At 37.3% G+C, this 25,513-nt stretch overlaps 1 protein-coding gene across 1 annotated transcript; it reads right to left on the reverse strand.

The window, feature by feature from the left end:
* Positions 1–992: 992 nt before the first annotated feature.
* opn7d (opsin 7, group member d) lies at positions 993–22,632 on the reverse strand. Its single transcript, XM_065247707.1, is given in 8 exon segments — positions 993–4,535; positions 4,537–4,980; positions 5,805–6,000; positions 6,170–6,308; positions 9,294–9,421; positions 11,264–11,426; positions 12,188–12,275; positions 22,419–22,632. Coding segments are annotated over 7 exon segments (1,215 nt in total). The 5' UTR covers positions 22,419–22,632; the 3' UTR covers positions 993–4,478.
* Positions 22,633–25,513: the final 2,881 nt, after the last annotated feature.

Below are 25,513 nucleotides of genomic sequence, written 5' to 3' on the forward strand. Positions count from 1 at the left end.
TAACCACTGCTTTACCAGGAAGAACTTCTTATATGTGCAAAAAGCACAAAGATGAATCCTGAAACCATTTTCTTTTAACCTGACACTGACCCAATTTTTGAGGGCGGCCTTAACTTGATGTAAAGCAAACCACATTTTACTGTAAGAACAATATACTAATAATGAAATTTGGTGATCACAGTGCGATGGTTTGAAATTTTGGAAAAATTTAGTAAAATAAATTCTACTATATTAATTGTGTACAACTAAGATTATGTTCAGAATTGGCCTGTCAATCCGAACCTGAAACAGCCAAAATTGTATACAAGCTGTTTATTGTACATGTTGTTTCCTGTGCATATGCAGAAGATATGACCGAATGAGACCTGTGAAGACTTGCCAGTCTTTTAAAGGAAGAGTTTAAAATGGTGCCAGATCCCTACAAAAGATAAACAAGGCTTATATCAAGTTATCATGGTCTTTGGGTTTATAAACGTTAAGGGTTTAGGGGGACGTTAACTTTTTCATTAAAATGTAATTTTGCATTTGTAGTGCATTGGTTTTACTCCAGGTTCCAGTTTGTGCAATATTACATTTTGTTTGAAATGTTCTCTAAATAATAATCATGCAATAATCGTGCATATCTCGAAAATATGTCATATATACTTCCTTTCATCATGCTGCATAGTAAATAATCAGTAAATATTTTATTAATGTGTCCTTGCTAAATGTATACTTTAATTTTAATGCATAAACAACCGACCCTACACTGTCAGAATAAAAGTACAGAAGTTGTCATTGGGACAGTATAAAAATCCTAATAACACTATCATATAGGTACAGATGGGTACATTTGAAGTACTAACTTGCACCCATTAGTATAACCAAACTACCCAATAGAACATCCAAAGAGCATTAGAGGAAAGCCATTCAAAATAAAAAAAAAATTATAAAGAAATGTGAACAATATTTTGATATAATACATTTTTATTTACAAAATGACTATTGCTTGGTGTGTAAACATTTCTTTTCATTGTGAATTCCAAAGTTATACAATTATTATTTACAAAACAAATAATATATAGGTATATATTACAGCGTGTGACCAGAAATGTGAAAATAATAAAATAAAACAAACAAAAATTATAGTTAAGCCAGAAAAGCTAGTGACCATTGATTGGGTAATTTTCAATTTCAATTTTCAAGATGCATATTGAAATAAACAAGCAGTCTTTTTGAATCAGCAAGGTTACTCATTTTTTTCCAAGAAACCATTTAAGTATGGCACATAATTTAGAGAATCCCATTAGTGTAACTCACAATTTTCACGTTTAATCAAAACCAAAAGAAAAGTATAGTGTATAGTTAAGAAAGGGATAGGGCATTTGGCATAGTGAAGCAATAAATGATTTGAACTTTTAAAGTAAATGTGCTCATTTCAGTATACTGTATTGAGTGGGGTGACATCATTTGGTGTTATACTGGAAAGCTAAAAGCAATAAGAAATGACCAAGCATATAAATGTATTGTTTTACATACCGTATGATTGTCACCAATACTTACACACTGTAAAAAATTCTTTGCTCCCTGATTAATTCAGATCTACACGTCATTTTAACTTATTTGTCTTGACTAGTATAGAGGAAGTTGACTCATTTCAACAATATTTTATAAGTTGTAGCGACTCATCGCTTGCCTTTTACAGTGCAGTGTTCTTCCATAAATCAGAAGGTAAGATAGGTGTATTATTATTATTACGCTGCCTTTTGGCATTAACGAAGCAATTAACGAAGCGATAAGCACAGTGGGGGCCGATGACATCTCTTCCGAGGGGGTGAATTCAAAATATGTGTTCATCGTGTCATGCAGCATGTCATGTCAAAATATGTGTTTGTTGCGTCATGTGAACCATGTGCATCATGTGTCATGTTAAACTACGTATCTGCTGCACAGTGTTTATGATAAAAGTGACGCTCACATTCACAAAATACTCGCAAGACACTTACTTTACACTTATTTTGACATGACGTATGCACATAGGTTTACATGACGCGCCAAACACATATTTTGACATGACGAGCCACACAAATGACGGCTAAATACATGTTGTGACGAGTTTCGCACCGTGCGCGTCACCCTCGAAAAAAAGTCATGGCCTAGCGAAAGTGAAAAGATCAAATTTTTTTGCCCTCAAAGTAATTGATTGTCTTGCAGATTTCCATCCACTTCAGGAGTTATTTTTGTCTTGCCTTGCAATGCAAACCATAGCTCACTGGAGTTAAACAAAATGTTGGTGACAAATGCTGCATTGTTACAAAATGCCATGTGATATTTCCTCATCCACACGTCTTTCAGTTCATGTAATGATCATCTGATAAGCAGCTGCTTTTCATGAAACTATTGCATTCAACAATTCTTTGCATAATCACTGTTTGTGGCATACTTATAAATACAGTACACATTACATAGGGGTGTCTCCACAGTTAATAACCAAGAAAAATAAGTCAAATATCATACAAAAATAAGTCTAAATTTTGAGATACTTTCAAGATTTTACTGGAAAGTAATCATTTCATACTTTATGTAATAAACCATTGAAATCAATTGGGAAGTGTTAATGTTATTTTGTTTTTTTATCAAGAATGCCAGCAGCCCTCCCATAGTACTTGTGTTTACAGAGCAAACTTGCCCAGTCCAATACCCAGTACACTCTCAGGAATAAAGGTACATGAAGGTACAGACGTTATCACTGGGGTGGTACCTTTTCAAAAAGTACACGTTTGTACCTAAAAGGTAAATATTGGTCTTGCACTTGTACCTCAAACTCAGACCTTTTAAAAGGTACCGTCCCAGTGACAAAAGGGTACAACTTTTGTACCTTTTATCTGAGAGTGTAATGTCACTGCTGATGTATGATTCAGTGGTCTATGTATGTTTATAAGCACAACACGTTGACACATAATTAACACATAAGCACACAAACATGTTCCTTTAACTAAACAAATTAAATTAAACAATTCCAACTTGTTTTTCTAAGTTATGTCAACACTCATGTCAAAACTTGCATAATTAAGTTGTTTAAAGAGCACCTATGGTCCGATTCACGATTTTACATTTCCTTTGGTGTGTATTACATATTAACGATATGCAAAAGGTACAGACTAGAGGTCTTCTCGTGTCCAAAGAAATGTACCCGACCCGAAATGACCCAAATCCCTTCATACCCGAACCCGACGTGCGTAAATAAAAAAAATTTAAGAAAAAGACCCGACCCGAGACAAACCCGAGAAAATTAGACCCAAGTCTGACCCGAACTTCCCGGGTCCGTTCAGAAAAAACACATTCATTTTTAAATTACCCGAGACCCGATGCCGCTATTGTACCCGAGTCATGTCCGAGGCACATGTGAAACTTTTAGACCCGAACCCGATCGGGTCGGACCTCGGGTTTTCGGATCTAAGAGGACCCGTGAAGACCTCTAGTACAGACCCCAAAGTAAATGATGACGTGAGTTATAGTCTCCAACGTAAATCTCTTTTCTTGGACTACAACAAACACATGGATTGTAGGCAACAGTTTACTTCCTGGGCTTGTTGACGTAGACAAGATCGACATTATCAAAATAATTCCTCCCGCTTCAGACTCACAGCCTGTAAGTTAACTCCTGTTAGCATTGCATTGTGAGCGAATCTTTCAAACATTGTAAGGAGCGTCACATTTCCGGCTGACGTCAGAGGTATTCAGACCAATCATAACGTACAGATTTTCATTAAGAGAGTGAAATCTGGAGCTACAAAAATGTATGCATGTGGGAAATAATGTGTTTTTAACCATAAACCACGTGAACACATTGTATTATACCAAACACACAAAATAGCGTTGTGTTTTTGCATTGAAATAGGTGCACTTTTAACTCGCTGCGTTTTTTTTTTCAGTGTTCCTTTCTTCAGTAATAATCATTTAATATGGGGATCAACATGGTAAATGTTACTTTACTGATTGATTGATATATGTGCAAACTCGCCATGTTGGCTCCCATATAAAAAGATAGCATTAATTGACATGAAAACCTGAGAAAGACAAAAAATATAAAATAAAGTAAACAAGAAAGAAACATCCAGCACCATCAAAGATCATCAGTATAATTAGTTACATTAACACTGCTTCATGTTATGGTGGTGACTGTGGTTTATTACATGGTTTCTGTTTAAAAGAGAGCTAATGAATCATTTTTCTATTCTAATGGACACCATTGATTTCCAGTTCTTAGACATCTGTGATTTCTTGGTAAACTCACCAACATCCCCCAATAAACCCTTTACTAAGGTCAGCCCTTGCCTTGGTTACTGCTCAGACACATTTTTTTCTTCAATTGTTTTATGAACAAACAACATCTCTGACCCAAATACACAACATCTTGTGCTTATCTCTGTTGGCCACAGGTTACATTTCCAGGCACTCGTTCATCTTTTCCTCACGTTTGTCCTAGGAAAAGGCATTCACATTAGGCGAACTTGCATTGCCTCTGGCAGCTGACTCACAGGCGGCTCGCTGTATGTCGGATGTACCCATGAGCACGCAGGCAGTTCTTAAAGGCGTGTCCTTTTGATAATAAGAAACTGTCTTCGTGCACTGAACACAAGCATCGTGGTTTTCCCCCAGGCCATTGGAAAAGCGAGTGGAATTGCTAACTTCCTTTTTGTAACGTAGGGATGCTTGCGGGTAAAGATCCTTTCCTTCAGGCACAGGACTTGCCTTGCATGGGCTGGAACAAATTCGTCTGCGTATCTGAGCTGTGTCCCTGCTTAAAGATTTACGAAAGTTGGGTTTAAATAGCAGGTAGACCACAGGGTTGTAGATGGTGGAGGACTTGGCAAAGATAGCCGCTATAGCGAAGGCTAGAGGTGGGACTTGATCGGGTTCTCCGAATGCGGCCCACATTGCCACAACCGCATAGGGGCTCCATGCGCTCAGAAAACCAATACAGACCGCCACTGAAAGCTATTGCAGACAAAAGAACACAAATACAAACATAAACATAAATTCGTTTCACTTTAGTATTTGTTTTACTTTAATACATCGGATCAGCCTGATCTCACTGTTAATATGTAGTATTGCGAGTACCGTGCCTCGCGAGCGATTGAGTAATTGTTATCGTCTGGTGGTGCGATACAACCACTTTACATAAAAATACACACACATTCTCATCATGTTGATTGAATGTACACTCAAAATCATTGTGCATTACGAGTTAAAAAGTAGGCCTAAACGAATGTAGGGAATGAAGAGGTTTGCTAACCATTTGATCATCACTTTAAAGGGGACAGAGAATGAAAAAACATTTTTACCTTGTCTTCGTAGTCTACCCGCATTCACGAACATACAAAAAGTGCTAAACATGCTAAACATCTCAGTCTCATAGAAATTCCTCTTTTAGAAATGTCAGCCAGAAAATGGCCCAATCTGAAAAACTGATGCTTATGACATCACAGGCATCTAACTGCCCATTCACTTTAAAATAATTGGCTACGTTTTTTGAGTGGCAGCAAAGTCAGCCAATCAGTAATGAGATTGCAAGTTAAGCCAGTAGGGGGAGCCAAATAGGTGCAAAACCACTTGTTTAAAATCCCCCAGACTAATAGAGCTATCTGAGAGAGGTTTTTGGGAAGCTTTTAAGGCATTACAGACCCAAACAAATTTTTTTTTGTGTACATGTCACATCACAGAACAAGGATAAATAACCCGTTCAATCATTCTATGTCACCTTTAAATGTAGTGCACTATAAAGAAGAGATAGACTCAATATTTGTTCCTCATCTGCTCACCTTTACAATGAGAACATGTGCATTTGTCGTCTTGGTTTGTGCAGACACATGTTTCTGTATGGCCTGCCGTGATCCTCGCAAAGTGATTAAGATCATGATATAGGAGAGGACAATGATGGCTAATGGAAGGGCATAGCAGAAGAGGAAGAGGCAGACGATGTAGGACATGGACAGAACGTCTTGGCGTGGTGCATACCTGAATACAGGACATGAAAGTTATAGAGGAAGCTCACAGTACCTGTGATACAACTGTTAGGAAACTTAAACAAGAACTAGTTATTTTGGTTTGCAGTGACAGACTGAAGTGTCTGGTTTACTTTAATGCTTTAAGAATCCTCTATACTAGCATGGTCCCAGATCCTTACCAGTCTATGCAGCAGGCTGTCCCGTAGGGTTCAGGACCGTAGTGGCCCCAACCTGCCAAGGGCCCCACGGCAAATACGGTGGCATAACACCACACGCCCACTATCATCAGACAGGCATGAGAGTAGGAAAATGTATTACCTGTGTAAAGAACACAGTAGCATTAAAGCAACATATTTGCAGTAGTTTTGGATATGACCCACAAATGGATAAGCAAGAAAAGATGAATCAATTCTCAAATTATATGGAAATAAATCGGTTATGAATCAGATATATGCTGGGAGACCAGCTTATTCTGGTCTTAGCTAGATTTTTCAGTAGGGTTTCAGTTCTGATAAAGGATGATGTCAGACACAATGTTTCATGGCTCAGGTCACAGTTTTCATAGTGACTGGATCATGGCAGTCCCATGTTCTGTGTGAAAGCATTGGCTTTGTTTGATTTGCTCCCTTATTTATTGCGTTTGTGTTTGCTTTCCTGTGCTCGATCGTCTGTTTATCTAAAGTGTTTTCACGTGAGTGTTTGTTTAGTCAAGTTATGTAAGTCATATCAAGTCTAGTCTAGTCAAGTTTATTATCACCCTTCAAGTCTTTTTGTTTTTTTTACCTTGTTTACCTCCTCATGGGTTCTGTTTTCCATGTTTAAGTTTGGATAAAAGTCTTTGTGTTCATCTACATCTGCAATCGGGTTCTGTCTCCCCTTAATTCATGACGACACCATGCAGAATTATTCCGTAATGGCATTATTAAACATGGCAAGGATTCATAAAATTTAAACGGAGCAAATAAAATGTAAGATGTTCTTCATAAACCGTCTGTGACAAAGTGGTTGCTGAACAAAGACACACTGTAGAGTTAGCTTAAAGGAAAACACCACAGTTTTTCAATATTTTACTATGTTCTTACCTCAACTTAGACTAATTAATACATTCCTATCATTTTTAATGCGTGCACTTAATATTTGTACAGCACATCGTGAATGTGTTAGCATTTAGCCTAGCCCCATTCATTCCTTAGGATCCAAACAGGGATGAATTTAGAAGGCACCAAACACTTCCATGTTTTCCCTATTTAAAGACTGTTACATGAGTAGTTACATGGAGTAAGTATGGTGGAACAAAATAAAACGTGGCAATTTTTTAAGCGGATAAAAATTGAGAACTATATTGTATGGAGGAAGAGCACTTAGTTTGCAGCACTTGACCTCAGCGCGGAGTAACATCATCACTCTTAACTACCCCCCTCTCAAACTTCCATCAATATTACTGCAGCCAAGTTGTTTGGTAGCTTCTAAATTCATCCCTGTTTAGATCCTATGGGTTGAAACAAACCAGCATTTGGGTTTAAATAAATCCAGCTAACCCATGTTAAGATAACCTTCAGGGGGACCACTGTATTATAAACCAGTGGATAATTTTTAACAACATCCCGGACTGCAGAATCACAGGAAACATTTGACTCGGTTTTAAAAAGATGCTGAATGCTGTTACTGGAAGACAAAAATTTGAAAGAGTGCTGATGCTGGTTGTATTTGTATGTATGCTTGTCAAAGTAGTCACTTCTTATAAGAGACATCACAGATTTGTAGACATAATGTAGGGAATGTTTTTTCTATACACTCTTAAAACTGCTGGGTTGATTTTTTTATGCATGCTGGTTAAATATTGGGCATGCCGCTGGGTTAAAAATTACCCAAATCTGGGTTGGTGTTACCCAATGGGTTGTAAAAACCCAGCATTGGGTCATTTTTAACCAAGCTGTGTTTTCTGTCCAGTATTCACTCATTATGGGATAAAAACAATCCAGGAAACATTATCCCACTATCTCTGGATTTGTGATTCCCTACATTTTTGTGTGGTTTAAACTATATGCACTTACTGACTGCCAACAAAACAGACATTTAATGCAGACTGCGACTCACGACACGGTTGGGACCACCCTGCCCTTAAAGAACAAGTTCGGTATTTTAGACTTAAAGCCCTGTTTTCAGATTGTTTATGGTCAAATAGTATGGTTTTGACTGAAATTTCGACATTTTCGGCTGCCCTGAGAATTTTCGCGTGTTTGTGTTTCAGCTCAGACCTCTACAATGGGTTTAATGGTGCAGTGGAACAATCCTTCCTAAAATGCATTAAACTTTCGTTTACAAAGACGTGAAACTCACCGAGTGGTCAGGGGTGTTCACTGGTATGCTCACACAAAAATCTCTCCAAAATACGCATTCCAACAGGTTTTATCGTAGTTTTTACCAACTCCATTGACTGTATTAGACGTCCTGTGAGGTACGGTATTACTCCGCGCCGGGAACTTTGTTTCTATTCTTGCAATTGGCAAAGGCGGATTAGCGCCACCACCTGGGCTGGAGTGTCTATTATTCAAGCTCTAAGCGGAAGAATGTACGGGTGTGAGGCGTTTGGAAAAATAGGTCCACATGTTAACAACGAATGCTAAAACAGCTGTTGGAAAGCATCTTTTGCAGCGATTTTTGTGTGAGCATATCAGTGAACACCCCTGACCACTCGGTGAGTTTCACGTCTTTGTAAACGAAAGTTTAATGCATTTTAGGAAGGATTGTTCCAGTGCACCATTAAACCCATTGTAGAGGTCTGAGCTGAAACACAAACACGCGAAAATTCTCAGGGCAGCCGAAAATGTCGAAATTTCAGTCAAAACCATTCTATTTGACCATAAACAATCTGAAAACAGGGCTTTAAGTCTAAAATACCGAACTTGTCCTTTAAATCGCCCATAAATGAAATAAAGCAAGACTGTTACAAATGAGTCTTTCATGTTCAAAAAACTTTCCGAACCCTGGCACAGCCATGCTCCGTCATACGTCCAACTGCTTTTTGACATGTTTGGACTTCTATGTTTAGCATGAAGAATCCAACTCTTACACAGTGTTAATACAGTAAGTCAGAATGCATAAAATAGTTTTAGACAGTCACTCACCACCTTTAAGGTTAAAACCCTCTGGATATAGTGAAGGCCAAAAATTGACAGATTAAATATTTGGTTGTATCTCAGGAGGACAAAATAGACAGGTCTGATTTTAAATTAATAAGAGATGGGCAGAAAGAAGATAGCCTAAATATATTGTGAGGTGGAAGCTGTCAAGGGAGGATACCATAGTTTGGGAAGCAGACTTTGAGGCAGCAGACAGAAGAGAGAGCTGTAAGGTTTGTCAGGCTTGACAATCCAAAAAGAACACCACATACAGCATAGCATAAACACATCAACTCCCCAAACAACCACCTGCAAGACATGAGAAGACAGACAACAAGACAGAATAAACCTATGGAGTATTGTGAGCCATAAAAAGGGCATTTTTTATAGCTTATGATTAGATTTAAGACACCCTATTGAGTGTTTGAAATTACAGTCCTATAGACAGTTATAACAATGCAAAAAATGACTTTCTTACTTAGTATTCTTGTCTTGTTATTAGTACAAATATCAAAAAATCTTAAAATAAGATGCATTTTCTTGATAAGCAAAATGACCTAAGAAAATAAGTCTAGTTTTTACACAAAAAAAAACAACAACATAAAATTTTAGTGAATTTTTGCTTTAAAAATATCTGCCAATGGGGTAAACAAAAAACTTCTTGAACTTTTTTTTTAAACGCTTAATTCAAGCAAAAATCAAGAAATAATTTCTTACCCCATTGGCACATTTTTGTTTTGCTTGTTTTAAGCACAAATCCTCTTAAATTTTTTAGTAAAAACTAGACTTATTTTTTTAGGTCATTTGGTAATTTTGCTCATCAGGAAAATACATCTTGATTTAATAATTTTTAGATATTTGTACTGAAAACTAGACAAAAATACTAAGTAAGTAATTTTTTGTTGTGTATTCCTAAAATACATCTTATAAACTGTATGAATATGAATAATTTTTTATTAATATAATGTTCTAATTACAAACCTATAGATAATTATTTTCACAGTTAATGTCACAAATGAACATACACACTTACCTAAAGGATTATTAGGAACACCATACTAATAGTGTGTTTGACCCTCTTTCACCTTTAGAACTGTCTTAATTCTACGTGCCATTGATTCAACAAGGTACTGAAAGCATTCTTTAGAAATGTTGGCCCATATTGATAGGGTAGCATCTTGCAGTTGATGGAGATTTGTGGGACGCACATCCAGGGCACAAAGCTCCTGTTTCACCACATCCCAAAGATGCTCTATTGGGTTGAGATCTGGTGACTGTGGGGACCATTTTAGTACAGTGAACTCATTGTCATGTTCAAGAAACCAATTTAAAATGAATCAAGCTTTGTGACGGTGCATTATCATGCTGGAAGTAGCCATCAGAGGATGAGTCCATGGTGGTCATAAAGGGATGGACATGGTCAGAAACAATGCTCAGGTAGGCTGTGGCATTTAAATGATGCCCAATTGGCACTAAGGGGCCTAAAGTGTGCCAAGAAAACATCCCCACACCATTACACCACCAGCACCAGCCTGCACAGTGGTAACAAGGCATGATGGATCCATGTTCTCATTCTGTTTACGCCAAATTCTGACTCTACCATCTGAATGTCTCAACAGAAATCGAGACTCATCAGACCAGGCAACATTTTTATCAGTCTTCAACTGTCCAATATTGGTGAGCTTGTGCAAATTGTAGCCTCTTTTTCTTATTTGTAGTGGAGATGAGTGGTACCCGGTGGAGTCTTCTGCTGTTGTAGCCCATCCGCCTCAAGGTTGTGCGTGAAAATCCCAGTTACTGAGCAGATTGTGGAATACTCAGACCGGCCTGTCTGGCACCAACAACCATGCCACGCTCAAAATTACTTAAATCACCTTTCTTTCCCATTCTGACATTCAGTTTGGATTTCAGGAGATTGTCTTGACCAGGACCACACCCCTAAATGCATTGAAGCAACTGCTATGTGGTTGATTAGATAATTGCATTAATGACAAATTGAACAGGTGTTCCTTATAATCCTTTAGGTAAGTGTATATTTGGCAATAATACTATATATTCTATAAATTTTATAAGCTTGAATAAATAAAGCAAAAGTGCAAGAGTGTGAAAAGTCCTATAGAAAACAGTTTTGTGTCAGAAGTATTTGCTTACTTGTGAGCAAATGCTGATGGAATCGCTAGAGGAAACAAAGAAACTGTCATCCCCAGGTCACTAATAGACAAATTTATGATGAATAGCTCAGCTGGCTTCAGGGACGATCTCTTACGATATGCCACAAAGAGCAGAATGCTATTTCCTAAAATGGACAGAATACCTGAAGATACAAAAAAAACATGAAGATGCTAGTCACAACCACAAGCAGCTGTGAGTAAATCATGGGGTAATTTTGATATTTGATATTTAGAGCACCTTTCTGCATGTTTAACCCCTGCTAGGTTGATGTGGCAGCTTTTTCTGCTAGCCACGTAACTATCAATAGGGCTTTGCTGAACCTCTTTGTGGTATTTGAAGGCTTACTGAAAGCTTCATTTGACCCTCAGTTGCTTTGTCCTGCTTAGCTTTTCCCCCTGGCATGGTGAAAGCTATCTGCACCCTAAACAGGATTAAATTCCTAGAGTGCCCTGTCACACTTCACTTTTTTCCTCCGCAGCATGACCTGTGAAAGGATTTATCAGCTATTTTAATTTAGAGGCCTGACAATCAACATCCACCACTCCCGCCAGTGGCTTCTTAACTTTTCCTGTCTCAGGTCCATCTCAGGGACCAGGTTGCATAACATGAGACATCTATAGGTTAAAAAGTTATTTTACATTGGATGACGGAATGACATCATTCAGGTCAAATGGAAATGAATGCGTATTGATCATCATTTGGGTTCGTATTAAAATCAAAATCAGTGCTTTTATCTGTTCGTAAGACAAGAGATATGTCGTTGAATTTCTCAGTTGATTATCTTTAGTGAACGGGGGGCATGTTCAAATCAAATCTACCTCAGTGGTCGCATGTTATCAGTTTCTCTAAACTGTCTTATATTTTAAATAAATAAAAGTACCAGTTCTTAGTCAGTGGACTCACAGAAGACTGTGTATAAGGAACCCATGAAGACATCATGCTCCTTCAGGATTGTAGAAACAAAATGGGTAGTTTCTGAGGTATTGCCCATCTACAGAGAAGATAAAAAACAAGAAAGGAGGTTAAGATGTAGTGTAGATCAAGAAAAAATTAAGCCCTAGTAAATTAATTCATGGACAAGTCAAAGACAGTTCTTTGCTGATTTAGGTACTATCCCACTGATTGCAGTCAATTTGTTTTTATGGGTGGCTAATAGGTCCAAAGTTGGTTCTGTACATACTGGTGTTCCACAGGGATCAGTATTGGGTCCCTTACTTTTTGGTATGTATATTTATCCACTTGATCAACTACTTAGATCTCTAGACCTTAATTATCACTTTTATGCCAATGATACGCAGATTTATATCCATTCAAGGCCAGGTCAACGTGGACATTGTACATCTTTCCAACTGTATCAATGAAATCAATATTTGGATGTCTAAGAACAGGGACGTTGCACAAGATATCGGGCCCTATGCATAGGCAGTCCTGATGGGCCCCCACGCCCCACCCCATAATATATTTCAGACTTTTGAAGGGCCCTCTCTTCCTTTGGGGCCCTGGTAATAAGTACTGGTTTTACCCCCAGTCCGACGCCCCTGTCTAAGAATATTCTGTCTTTAAATGACTCTAAAATGGACATTATGCTCCTACTCTCCTCATCAACTGTGAAATGCTGGTGGTTCTCTTACTCTGTTGAAGGTGTTGCCCAGGAATTTCAAAGCAAACAAAAAAAACTTTGATGCTACGCTGTCATTTGAGCCTTTTGTTTAGAATACCGTTAAGACATCCTTTTTTCACCTCAGAAATATAGCACGTCTACGTCCTATGTTGTCCTTTGTTGTGGCTGAGAAGTTGATAAACTCTTTTGTCTTTTCACGTTCTAGTTGGAGTATCAAAATCATTATTCAAAAAACTTCAATATTTACAAAATTCGGCTGCTGGAGTACTCTCTGTGGTCAGGGCTGGTGATCATAGTACCCTGTCTTGAAGTCTTTGCACTGGCTCCCTGTCAGGTATCGTATTGATTTTAAAGTCCTCGTGTTAACTTATAAGGCTTTGCATGATCTGGCTCCTCAGTACTTGACTGATCTTTTAATGCCTTACACACCATGACACAATCTGCTTTCCTCTCAGAGTTGGCTCTTAGTTGTTCAGCTTCGCTCTAGGGGTGATAGAGCATTTTCGTCCTATGCTTTTAAGCTTTGGATCTCTTCTTAAAACATAATTTTTTAGGATAGGTTTATTTGATAAATCATTTAATTTTTCTGTTTCTTTGATGTATATCTTTTTATTCCTTGTGTTATATTTAATCCTTAGCATCAGCTAATACTGCATTGTGCCGTTCTTCAGAATCAGACATGTGATGATAACAGACTGTAGTATCAGGGTTGAATGTAAAATACTTACGTGTAGTACTATAAATATATGTGTGTTAACTAATGTTAAAAATGCGTGCCATGCGATCTGTTAGCATCTACTTTAGTAGAGGCGGATACAAATGTTCATATTCATCAATCTGTGTATACTTAATGAGGGAATTACATTCAAGCAGTTTTAAAGAATGTGGAAATTACCGTCACAAGAAAATGTTTATGATACATAACGATAGCATGTACATAACATATGCTATTATGATACTTAAATAGGGCTGGGCAAAAAAAATCGATTTTTCGATTAATCGTTTTTTAAAGCCTGGTCGATTCAGAATCGATTCTCAAAGAGCAGAATCGATTTTTTTTTTCTTTCATATTTATTTCTGCAAACATTGAACGAAAGATTAACGTTAATCGAATTACTAGTCTTCTTCACTATATGTCACCCTCTTTTGTGCCTTGCGCGATGTTATCTAGGAGAGAGAGGCGAACCTGTCATTCATTCATTCAGTGCTTAAAATGGCAGTTTCAGGTGCTTCATTGATTTTATTAATTACCCACTTGTAACCTGCTGTTCACTGTTCTTTTTATTAATATAGTATTTGTATTAAATCTATATTCATCGAGTTGAATCGAGAATCGAGTTTAAAAACCGGCCCAAGAACCGGAATCGAAAATTGAATCGAGAATCGAAATCGAATCGATTTGATAGCTTGTGAATCGAAATCGAATCAATCTGGAAAACCTGAATCGATACCCAGCCCTATACTTAAATATGAGTTTTAAGTGGTAAAATTACCGGCTATAGGGAGATTTTAAAAAGTGTACATAAAATAATAATTAAAAGGTACAATAATTCAATAATGCTATTGTGTTATTCTGGTGGGTTGTGTGGAAACTGACTGACGCAACAAACCCCTGAACCTAGTTAACTTCAGCAGGATATGTGTCTGCTAGTCCTTTTGCCATTTTTGTTTAATGAGACCCCAAATGGGGCAGATATAAAATTTGCCTGGAACGTGATTTGAAAGTTGGAATAAACAGAAGCCATTACAGAATTTGTTAGGACATTCTGAAGTTCACACTAAAATCTCTGAATATGGTACAAGTTGATACAAATGAGGACATAACTACAAACTCTTGGCTTTAAAAATGATGAACAGCGAGAGTAAATTCTATCCAAGGCCTCAGCGTGACATTTTAAATTCATGTGGGTCCAGACTTCAGATCATGTCTAGCATATAGCACAGCTTGGCTTCAGTTTTTGCCTGAGGTTGCCCGCTCTGGCTGTCCTTCACTAATCTGCTGGCTAAGGCTTTTGAAGGACGCCGTGTTAACAGTGGTTATGACAGCAGGAAAGCTTCACAGCTGCCATGTTACTGAGTGAGAAAGTGTTGGCTTTTTTGTGTATAGTAATATGAAGTTTCTCATATTTTGTGTATGTTTTGCATTTTGCCTGTTGGGAATTACTAAAGAGTGACATGGAAATTGTAGTGTTGTATTTATATAGCATAATTTATATATCTACTCTCTGAGAAATGTTCATTTTTGTGTGAACCTCAGTAATCTGTGTCAGCAACAACACCTTCAGCACTACCACACTCATGACTGCACTGCAAGCTCAGATCCGACCGCATCATCATCAGGTTTGCCGATGACAGCAGCAATGCTAAAACACCATACAGAAAGGAAGAGGCACAACTGGTGAAATGGTGTGATGTAAACAACCTCTTCATCAGTGTTGAAAGGCAGAGAAGATTGTCATGGACAAAGCATTCTTGTTTCAGACACCTTGGCTTACATTACTTTACCAGATGCTTTTATCCAAAGCGACTTTCAAAAAAGAGAACATTTAACCTTCTGTCAGTGAAATAACAATAAGTGAAGTCTTTACTGTGGTAAAATATTAAACTATCAACTGAACTACACATAATGTCTTATTTACCTTAGAACACTAGTTATATATCCTTACTATTAAAACAAAAGATCGACAATTGGGGGGGGGGGGGGGTTACAGCATGTTTTTATTACATAGCTCCTCTTTTGGAAACTATTATATAAAATAAACTTTGTAATGGTTTTTAGATTAATTCAATTAAAATAGCATGCATTTAAATGTGTCTCTACAGCGTGACTACAGACCCCACTTAGGATGTGAAGTTGGTAAAGTCAGCAAGCTACTTGTCATGTGCATTTCATCACATGACACACAAGATACAGTACAAAAACACAATTTTCTCATTTCCATTACTCTCTCTTTCCTTCTTCATGCTTTAATAAAAAAATCCACCACAATCACCACAAGCCATTAGCATTTGAACTTTACTGTCAACAGCCATGCTGTTCAAAATGCATGTGGAATGAATGGGATTCCTTTGATGTGCTTTCATCTGCAGAGCGAAACGAAAGCAAATTATTTTTTAAATAACAACAGTGTGAGCTGCTTTGCAAGGGTGGTGAATATGTACTATAATAAATGAACTGTCAATTCTCGTATATGATATGATCCATTGATTCAGTCATTTTTTGATTGAGTGTTTAAAAGTGAACTGTGAATTGGGGGGTATTCATTAGTGCAGAGTATTGACTGTTTTGCACCCATTGAAAACATTTTATCAACATAGATTTTTACGCTACTTTAACTTAACAAATTAAGTTAAACAATTTAGCCTTAGTTGCATTTCAGTTTTATCACAACAAACTCGATTCACGACTGCATAAAAATACTTCCTTGCATATTGCGTTACAAAACTAGTGTGTAACTGATCGCATTTCTAGTTTATGTTAATTAGCTTATACGGGCTACGTTAATTTAAACAGCTTATAAGGGCTGACTCCGCGTTAGAAACATAAAACAGAGAACGTAAATCGCCTTGTGCTTTTTTAAACTGAGGTGAACAGAGCGAACTTTACAGTGGAAAGAAAACTGCATTGTATTGATCCAGCGTCACATTGTGTAAACTGCATTTATAGTAAGGAAGTGCACATATGCAGATATCATAGCAAATAGCAGTAAATACACACACCTTGCTCTCTTGTGAAGTTCACTCTGCACTGTGAGACCGTGGATTGAAGACGGCGCTAAAACGCAGAGTAAAGACGGGGCGGAGCTAAGAGGGCTCAGCTTAATAAGGGGGTTGCGTGTGCGGCACAGTCCTTTGCTGGGGCCCTCAAAAGTTCATGGGCCCTTAGAATCGTCCTAACTTTCCCCCCCTTACGGCGCCCCTGCTTAAACCCAACGTCACAGGGGTCCAGGGAAATCATACAAACATGTACGAATGTAGTCATAGAAATTAGCCACTTCATAAAATACGTACAAATTGCACTTTGCATGGGGCCTAACAGCATAATTTTCATACTTTATTACTTAAAACACATTCATGCGTATGACATATACATTTTATGTGATCTATTAACACTTGACGTTACAAGCTAGACTCTTTAATCATCAGACCACATCATGCCCTTCACAATAACTCAAAGTCTGGTGTTCTTATTTGTCCCCTCAATTGTCAGAATAGTTAGCAAACAGTGGCATATCCATGTTATAATGTTTTCATCTAGAGAGGCACAGTTGTTTGACTGCCAGAAAAATTGAATCTGTATCATCTTACTGTCTCTTTGTTTAATATCTGATTTGTATCTTCAGCCAGTCAGCCTGAGGATATGTGGTCAACTTCAGCTATAAAACAATAAAAGCTTGATTCAGTTTTCTGGGTTGTTTTGGTAAGAAGCTTGTAAATGTAAAATGAGAGAGTTTCTACAAAAAGCAGGTGGATTTTTGTGTTTCCTAAAATCGGTAAAGCACAAACATAAGTTAAAGTGTGGATAGGTGGGCTATTAGAGGACCTGCGTTTGTAAGTCAGGAACATCCAGGCCATAAAATCTAACAAATGTGGATGACGAAGACCAGTCGGTCGCTTTACAAATGGCTGTAACAGAAACCATGCCCAGGATGAAGCCATACTCAGTGTAGAGTGGGCTCTCACACCAAGAGGGAACTATTAATTCAGGGAAGGATAGGCCATAGAAATGGCATTGACGATAGGTTTGGATAACCTCTGTTTATGCTGATACACATACCCAATGATCACTCTTTGAAACTCACAAACAATGGTTTTGTGTTCCTAAATTCTAAAAGCTCTGACGGGCACCTAAATGGTGTTGATAAGACTTTGGAGACATACCCCAGCCTCGGCCAAAGGACCACTTTGCTGTCGTTAAGGCCAAATTCCAAACACAAAGGTTTTGTAGAGAAAGCATGCAAATCACCAACTTGTTTAACCGATGCCAACGCGAGGAGGAGTAGAGCGGTTTTAAACTAGAGTAGTTGCAGGTCCGTCTGTTCAAGTGGCTCGAAGGGAGGGCTGCGCAGAGGGGAACGTGTGAACCCGCTTTGAACAACATCAACGCGTTCCTTGAAGTTAATTTAATATAGTATGCCGCTCTGTCTCAGTTTGTATAATGGGGTTAGAGATAATCCGAAGGGAATGATCATGTATTGGTATGTTATCCAGATCGAAAATGAATCTCAAGAGTGATCTTTGACGAGTGGCGTTTTTCAAATCCACTGATATAAACCAGTCGCCCGAACAAATTAATGCTATAATTTCTTTCGCTGTGAGCATTTAAACGGCCATCTCGAGAGAGCATGGTTCAAAACACGTAAGTCTAGGATAGGTCTGAGGCCACAGTCTTTTTTTTGGAACGAGAAAATATTGGCTGTAAAAGCCTGATTTGCTTTGCCCTATGGGAACGTCTCTATCGCTCCCTTCATTAATAAAGAGTTCCCTTCAGTTCTGAGGATCTGAGTGCAATTGTCTGAAACTGAAGTGTGAAGAATGCCCTGAAACTGAGGTGGTCTGAAAGGGCAAACTGTAGCAAGTAACAAGTTTTATATTATGTCTAGGATCCAACCCGGTATGCCGGAGATGGATTGTCAGACGTGAAGTTAGATGGCGGGCATCGATGGTACAATGGACAGTGAGCCGTGTGGGTAATAAGGAGGAAAATCGCTTTTTTGTGAAGAGTTAAAGATGTTTGTTTCGCTATCACAGCGAATTTGTGTCCAGCGTCCTCTGGGACTGAAACACACTGGATTTTCAAGGGTGGTCTGGCCGAAGCAGGCCCTACGCTTGTTTCCTTCTCAAACTCATTTCAGGTAGGCAGCGGCCGCACAGGGTCCATCGTTATCCTGGGATGGGGACCCTGCCATCTCGGTGGGCTTGCATGCCTTGCTGCGTGTAGACATTTAACATCCAGCTCAGCTCAGGGTTGTTGCTGGGGCTGCGCCGACAGTACAGACTTTGAGCCCTACGGCGGTTAAGGACAGCTGACATCAGAAGCAGAGCCTGTTCTTTTAGGCAGGAAGTGTTGCATGGCCTGTGACGACTTCTGTGCCTCAGTGAAGCACTGAGTGAACCCCTTCATACTGGCACTGAATAAACCTGATGGAGAATCAAGGAGAGCTGCTAATCGAGGAGAGCCACACAATCAGCGTCCTTGATTTCCGTCGTTCGAGCACTACAAGACTCGCCATGCCACGGTCCACTACCTGGGTGGCAATTTTGGTAGCGCACAGAGCCAGGTCCATTGCTCAGGTCTTTGAAGGATGCAGTATCGGGGCCCGCCTTATTCATATCACGGAGGAGCTTGGCTAGGTGTACCTGCAGCACTTGCCATTGTGTGAAGGCAGAAGCAGCGTGGCCATCTGCGGCATATGATTTAGACACCAGAGAAAAGGTAAGAAAACATGGATAACTGCTGCTTGTCGATGAGGGGCAGAGGTGGGCAGCTACCGACTCCTCGAGTGGCGAAAGCTTAGAATAGCCGCGTTCACCATCGAGAATACTTGAGTGACAGAACTGTAAGCTTGGGTGAAGTGCAGGGCGTGCCACAAGCATGTGAGCACTTGGTGGACATCTGGGAAGAATGGGGCTTGTCTTTGACAGGACGGCTGTGTTCGGAGACTGCCTTGGTGAGGACATGGATGAGGTCGGAGTCAGACTGACGGCGGACATCACAGAGGAGTAAGACAAGACAAGAATTTAATCAACTTGTCTGATTCAACAAACAAGACCATACAACTGTCGCACGGCGTGAATTCAATGGTAAGCAAAGGCTTCTTTAATGGTGCTGCGAGGTGATAGCTCTGGAGGAGAGGTATTGTATAGCGTTCAACCCAGAATTATTTAGGGCCTTAGAAGCTTCCTAAAAACCTCTCTCAGATAGCTCTATTAGGATGGGGGATTTTAAACAAGTGGTTTTGCACCTTTTTGGCTCCCCCTACTGGCTTAACTTGCAATCTCATTACTGATTTGCTGACTTTGCTGCCACTCAAAAAATGTAGCCAATTATTTTAAAGTGGAGGGGCAGTGAGATGCCTGTGATGTCATAAGCATCAGTTTTTCAGATTGGGCCGTTTTCTGGCTGACATTTCTAAAAGAGGAATTTCTATGAGACTGAGATGTTTAGCACTTCTTGTATGTTCGTGAATGCGGGTAGACTACCATTATTCAACAAAGACAAGGTAAAAATGGTTTTTCATACTCTGTCCCCTTTAACAGAATAAAATCACTTTCACTTTAATAATGACACGCTACTTACAGTATGCTCTTGTTTAAGCGTTTGTGTCATGAATAAACACACAATGCATTTAAAAAAATAAACGTTTGAACAGCCGATCCAGAAGACTCAGTAAGGGAGTGAATGTAGGCACCCATGCATTTCTTTACATAAGACTCTGTTAAGGTTTGTCTATACTGTAGTGTTTACAAAAGTCTCCATTTACAAGGGTTAAAAACTCTGAAGCAATGTTAGGTGTAACTATAGCATAATGTGTTTTTAAATATATATAACATATATACATTTTCATTTAAAAGCTGTAAGTGTCTACAGTAAATACCTTTTAAATGTACTAAAGATGACCAATATCACTACCAGCAAAAAGCCAACTAACTACATAGAAAAAATTAGTAAAAGGACCTAGTAAAAGGAGCATATGCATTTTCATTAAACTTAAAGGTGACACAAAGCAGAATTGTTAAATGATTGGATTGTCTTTGGTTTCTAAAACTCATCTGCCTTTTGGGAAATGACTCTTGTGATGAGCTATAGTGTTTGCATCGGGGTCAGAAAATTATCAGAATAATCTTTTATGAGTAAATCCAGAAACAGAGTCTTATTATTATAATTCGCTGTGTATCTTCTTCACGTTCCAAACGGCAAGCTTGGTCAGGAAACAACCCAGCATTTGGGATGAAATAACTCAGCATGTATCCAGCCTTACATAAGGAAAAATTGGTTACTTTAAGAAAACCTTAACTGCTTCCTGGTGCACTCATACTAATCTTTCTTTTTACTTGTATTCTTATTATACACCATCTCTTATGCTGTCATCTATTTAAAAATCTTTCCTCTGCATGTCATTTAATCTCTTTGAAGGTCTTGAATGTTTAAAAATCTTTGACTATTTATATACAGTTCTGCAGACCATTCCTCCTAAATCCCTTCAGAACTCAGTTAATCCCACTATAATCTTTTTATTATTTCCATATGAACAGTCATATTATAGTGCTATAAGTATTTATAAATATAAAGTACAGATTTCATTAATCTCACATACAGCCTCATTTGTTCAGGAATGATAGTGTTAAAGGAAAAGAAAACAATAAGCTACATTATGACCTTGAAGTGACATTAAAGTACATTAACAATAAAATCATCCGGGTGGATCTGTAATTGCTTAGGATGACATACCATTATTAATAATAGCTGTTAGGATTTGAAACATATTTCTGGCAATTATGAAAGCATTCTCTCTAAATGTGCTAAAAAATGTATAATTTTCTAATTAAATAGAGGTTTCTAATTAGGCAGAATGTTGGCAAGACATGAGAGTGATATATATGTACATCAAATCTTTTTTAATATTTATTTATTGTTGCTTTATATATTGGATGATTTAACTAATAATTACACACAAAGAAATAATTGAAATAATGAAAACGTTTTCGCCTAACATACATTTTCCCAATAATAAAAATTGTAAATTGACTATTTAAACAATTTCACTTTAACTTGACAAAAAAAGTATATTATTGAAAATAGTGCACACCCGCAGTGTTCAAATATTCAATGGCCTGTCGTCAATTATTCCTTACATATTTTCTGTGGTTATTTAAATATAACTTATTTTCATGTAAAGCTGCTTTAAATATATATAAAAAAAGCTGCTCACTATATATATAAAATAAACTTGAGATAAAAGCAATTGGAATTATTGCAGGCATTAAAAGCTTTCAATTATATTTTAAAGAGATGGTGATATATGTCAACAGTCAGGAAGCATTAAGCAAATACTGCTACAGGGTGCCAAGAAGTCTATTTAACTGCAATATTGCATGTGCACAAAAAAGACTTAATGAAGATGCTATAGGAGAAATTGCTTTTGAATATAATTGTTTTTTTTATTTCAAAATTAATGTATGAAAATTTGAACTGCAAACCAAGCCAGTTTTGTTGAACACTCTCGCACTTCACACAAGTTAATATTTATATATGCATGTATGAAACATACACAAACTCGACCACCCCTGATTGTACCTAAAATATTTTAATAATAGTATTACAGAATGAGTGAGTGATACAATAGAGAATACATGCTGATACATCTTTTTTTTACATAAGCATGTTAAAATTCAACACAGCTCTGGAAGTGTTCAGCCCTCTAATGCATCCCAAATCGAACACAGAGTGGAAAATTCTCTGATTTAAAAAAAGCATCAAACATTTCCCTTCAAAAAATAGGTTGGACTTACCTTCAGGGACAGGGAGGATTTCCCCAGCAGCACTCATGGAGGCCAGATGTTTTCCAGGACAGAGCAGCTACACTCCAGCAGAAGAGAGAAGGGAATGTGTCTGTCCTCTGACTAAGCCGACGACAACACTGAAGCTAGACGACTTGGATGTGCCCGGAGCAGAGCAATCCAGCATTTCACACACATACTGATGGAGAAATGTGTATCTCAATCTCTTCTCCCAGTTGTTTCATTTGATCTCCTAATATTTTAGCTTTTCTTTTAGGCTAATAAGCACTTATCTTTGACCTTGTCACAATGTATGTATAAAAATGTGTTTTTATCATACTTGTCCGCTACATACGTGCAAAAATGCTGAAGACCTATTTTGATTTTAAGATTATTTTAATAAGAAGCAAAAAAATCTAATTGTTATGTAAATCTAAAATCTAAGTGTTGAAGTGAAATGTGTAGCTATTTTAAAATGTTAATTTTACAGTAAATGTTTATTTTTTTGTTTTCTTTTTTAACCATTTGTCAATTTGTGTTTCATTGTACATACTGCACATCTGTTGCTTTTCTCCTGGGAAAGGTAAAAACATGTAAAGCTAAAGTAAAAACATGTAAAGCTAAAGGGAATTGCTAAATAAATAAAATCTTAAAAAATAATAATAAAAAAAATAAAAACTTTAACATCCCAAAACTTAATGCATTTAGTAAGGAATAATTGACGCCGTGCCATTGAATTATAAGAAAATAATGCACACCCAAGGTGCAATGCCTTTACACCATGGGTGTGCATTATTTTCAAATAATTCAAAGGACTGGAGTCAATTATTCCTCTTATACCACAGTTACCACAAACATTGCTCTGGTGCCTATTTTTAAGACATTTGACAAGTTATGTGTGCAGTTATCAGAAATTAATGCATACCCATGGAACATTTCTCAGCCAATAAGAATACAGCATTCAACAGAGCCGTGGTATAACTTGCAGTAATTTATATGCATGAAAATTTGCAGGCTAAACAATTGCAAAAAATAATTTACGATTAATACCGCAAAATCATTTCAAACCATCACTGATGCTGTTTAATAAACATGGTCAGCAAGAATAAATCTTAATTTCTGGTCAACCAATACAATTAGGGAATTGTGGTAAGTAGCTCAAAGCTTAAATGCAACATCAAGTTTGGTTTCAGAAAGAAGTAGCATGAATGTATAACAGTACCTTTTATTAAAAGCTACACAATAATAATACAGGGTATGGTCAAATATATTTCTGTACATTGTATAGGAAGACTTCAATGTAATTTCTACACACTGAAAAAAATGATTCATTCAATTTACTCATTTTTTAAGGTAAGTGGTTGCAATCAATTTATTTAAGCTACATTTAAAAAAAAGTTTTTTATTTTATTTTACTTTACTTTTTTTGTTTAAATGTAGCTTAAATAAATTGATTGCAACCACTTACCTTAACAAAAAATGAGTAAATTGAATGAATCATTTTTTTCAGTGCATCACCGCATGTAAATTTTTTTCCTAAGGAGATTGTCATACTGTATGTTCACATTTCTACTTTTTTTGTGCTATGCAGTGCTGTCTTTTCCTTTTTGTATTACCATGACATGGTCTGTCAACAAATTACAGTAAACAGTAAAAGCGTAAATGTAAATTTTGTCCAATCTCTTGCAATCAAACTCCCACACAACTTACACAAAGGTGTAACCTACAATTTACAATACAATAAATGTCATCAAAACTTTAGCCATAATTTACATCAGAACATCCCTCCAGAGTAAACTCATATATTGACAACATGACTAAGCAATTTGACTGTCTTATCCGTACACAATGACACAAAGACTTGTCGTTCTGATGCCACTGACATGTTCATTGATACAGATATTTACTTTTGAGAAATGAAATAAGGAATTTGAGTAAGAGACTGGATTTTGCAGGTTATCCATGGTGTTTTGCTATTTGTATGAATTGTTTTGAGAAATGCACTTACTGTTTTGCAAATGTCTGCGACTGATTCGAAAAATGGAAATCATGTAATTACTAGATGCCTTCCAAAAATATGTAATGTATAATGTAAAGTTTGTGGACAGGCTGAGTGTTGTTTAAAATATTTTGTCTCCATCTAGTGTTTTATATAAAATTGTAAGGTTTGCAGTTACGTCATTATTATAGTCTCTTACCTGAATGTTACTATCCATCTTCAAATGTTCCCTAAAAAAATGTTGGAAACAGTGTCAAGGTGTACATACTATGCATACTTGTATAATTTAATTGAAATTTTAATACCAAATGATTATAAGTGAAACACCTAACCTTGTACCTAAATGGTTGTTTGCATTATTATAAAGCAACAACAAAAAAACTGTTAAAATAGTACAACATATTAGATATATATCACTCTTTTATGTCTTGCCAAAAACATACTGCCTAATTAGAAATGAACTGAGGCCTCACATAACATTTTTGTTAGCACATTGAGAGAGAATGCGATTATACTTGCCAAAAATATGTTTAAAATCCTAAAAATTTTAATTATTAAAGCAATTACAGACACATCCTGATGATTTTATTGTTATGTTCGAGGTCATCTCATTAGAGGTATAGCTTATTGTTTTCTTTTGCTTTAACGCTCTCATCTCTGACCAAATGAGGCTCTTATGAGAGTTTAAAGAAATCTGTATTAAGACTTGGAGCATTATATGCTTCCTGATGGGAATAATAAAGAGATGGGATTAACTGAGTTCTGAGGAAATGTATGCAGAACTGTATAATTTTTTGCCCTAAACATGGGTTCTACAAAATGCTCCTATAGATTAGTTGCACTAAAGGTCATAGGTCGAAGCCCAGGGAACACACATACAGGCTATTTATAAAATGTATACCTTAATGCACTGCAAATCAAAATTATATGTTAATTAAATAAAGCCAAGAAAGAAAATGACATCTTACGAACCTTTGACAAAAATGAAGCGTTGTTGAAAAATCTTTATATTTATGAGTGTAGGACAATGAACCAAATTTTGGATGTAAGTTAGGTACTTAACGCCTCATCATTCTGACGCGACACAACAAAGCTTCCACTGTCGTGT

Source organism: Paramisgurnus dabryanus, chromosome 11 (assembly GCF_030506205.2).
Source record: "Paramisgurnus dabryanus chromosome 11, PD_genome_1.1, whole genome shotgun sequence".
In the NCBI taxonomy this organism is placed as follows: Eukaryota; Metazoa; Chordata; class Actinopteri; order Cypriniformes; family Cobitidae; genus Paramisgurnus; species Paramisgurnus dabryanus.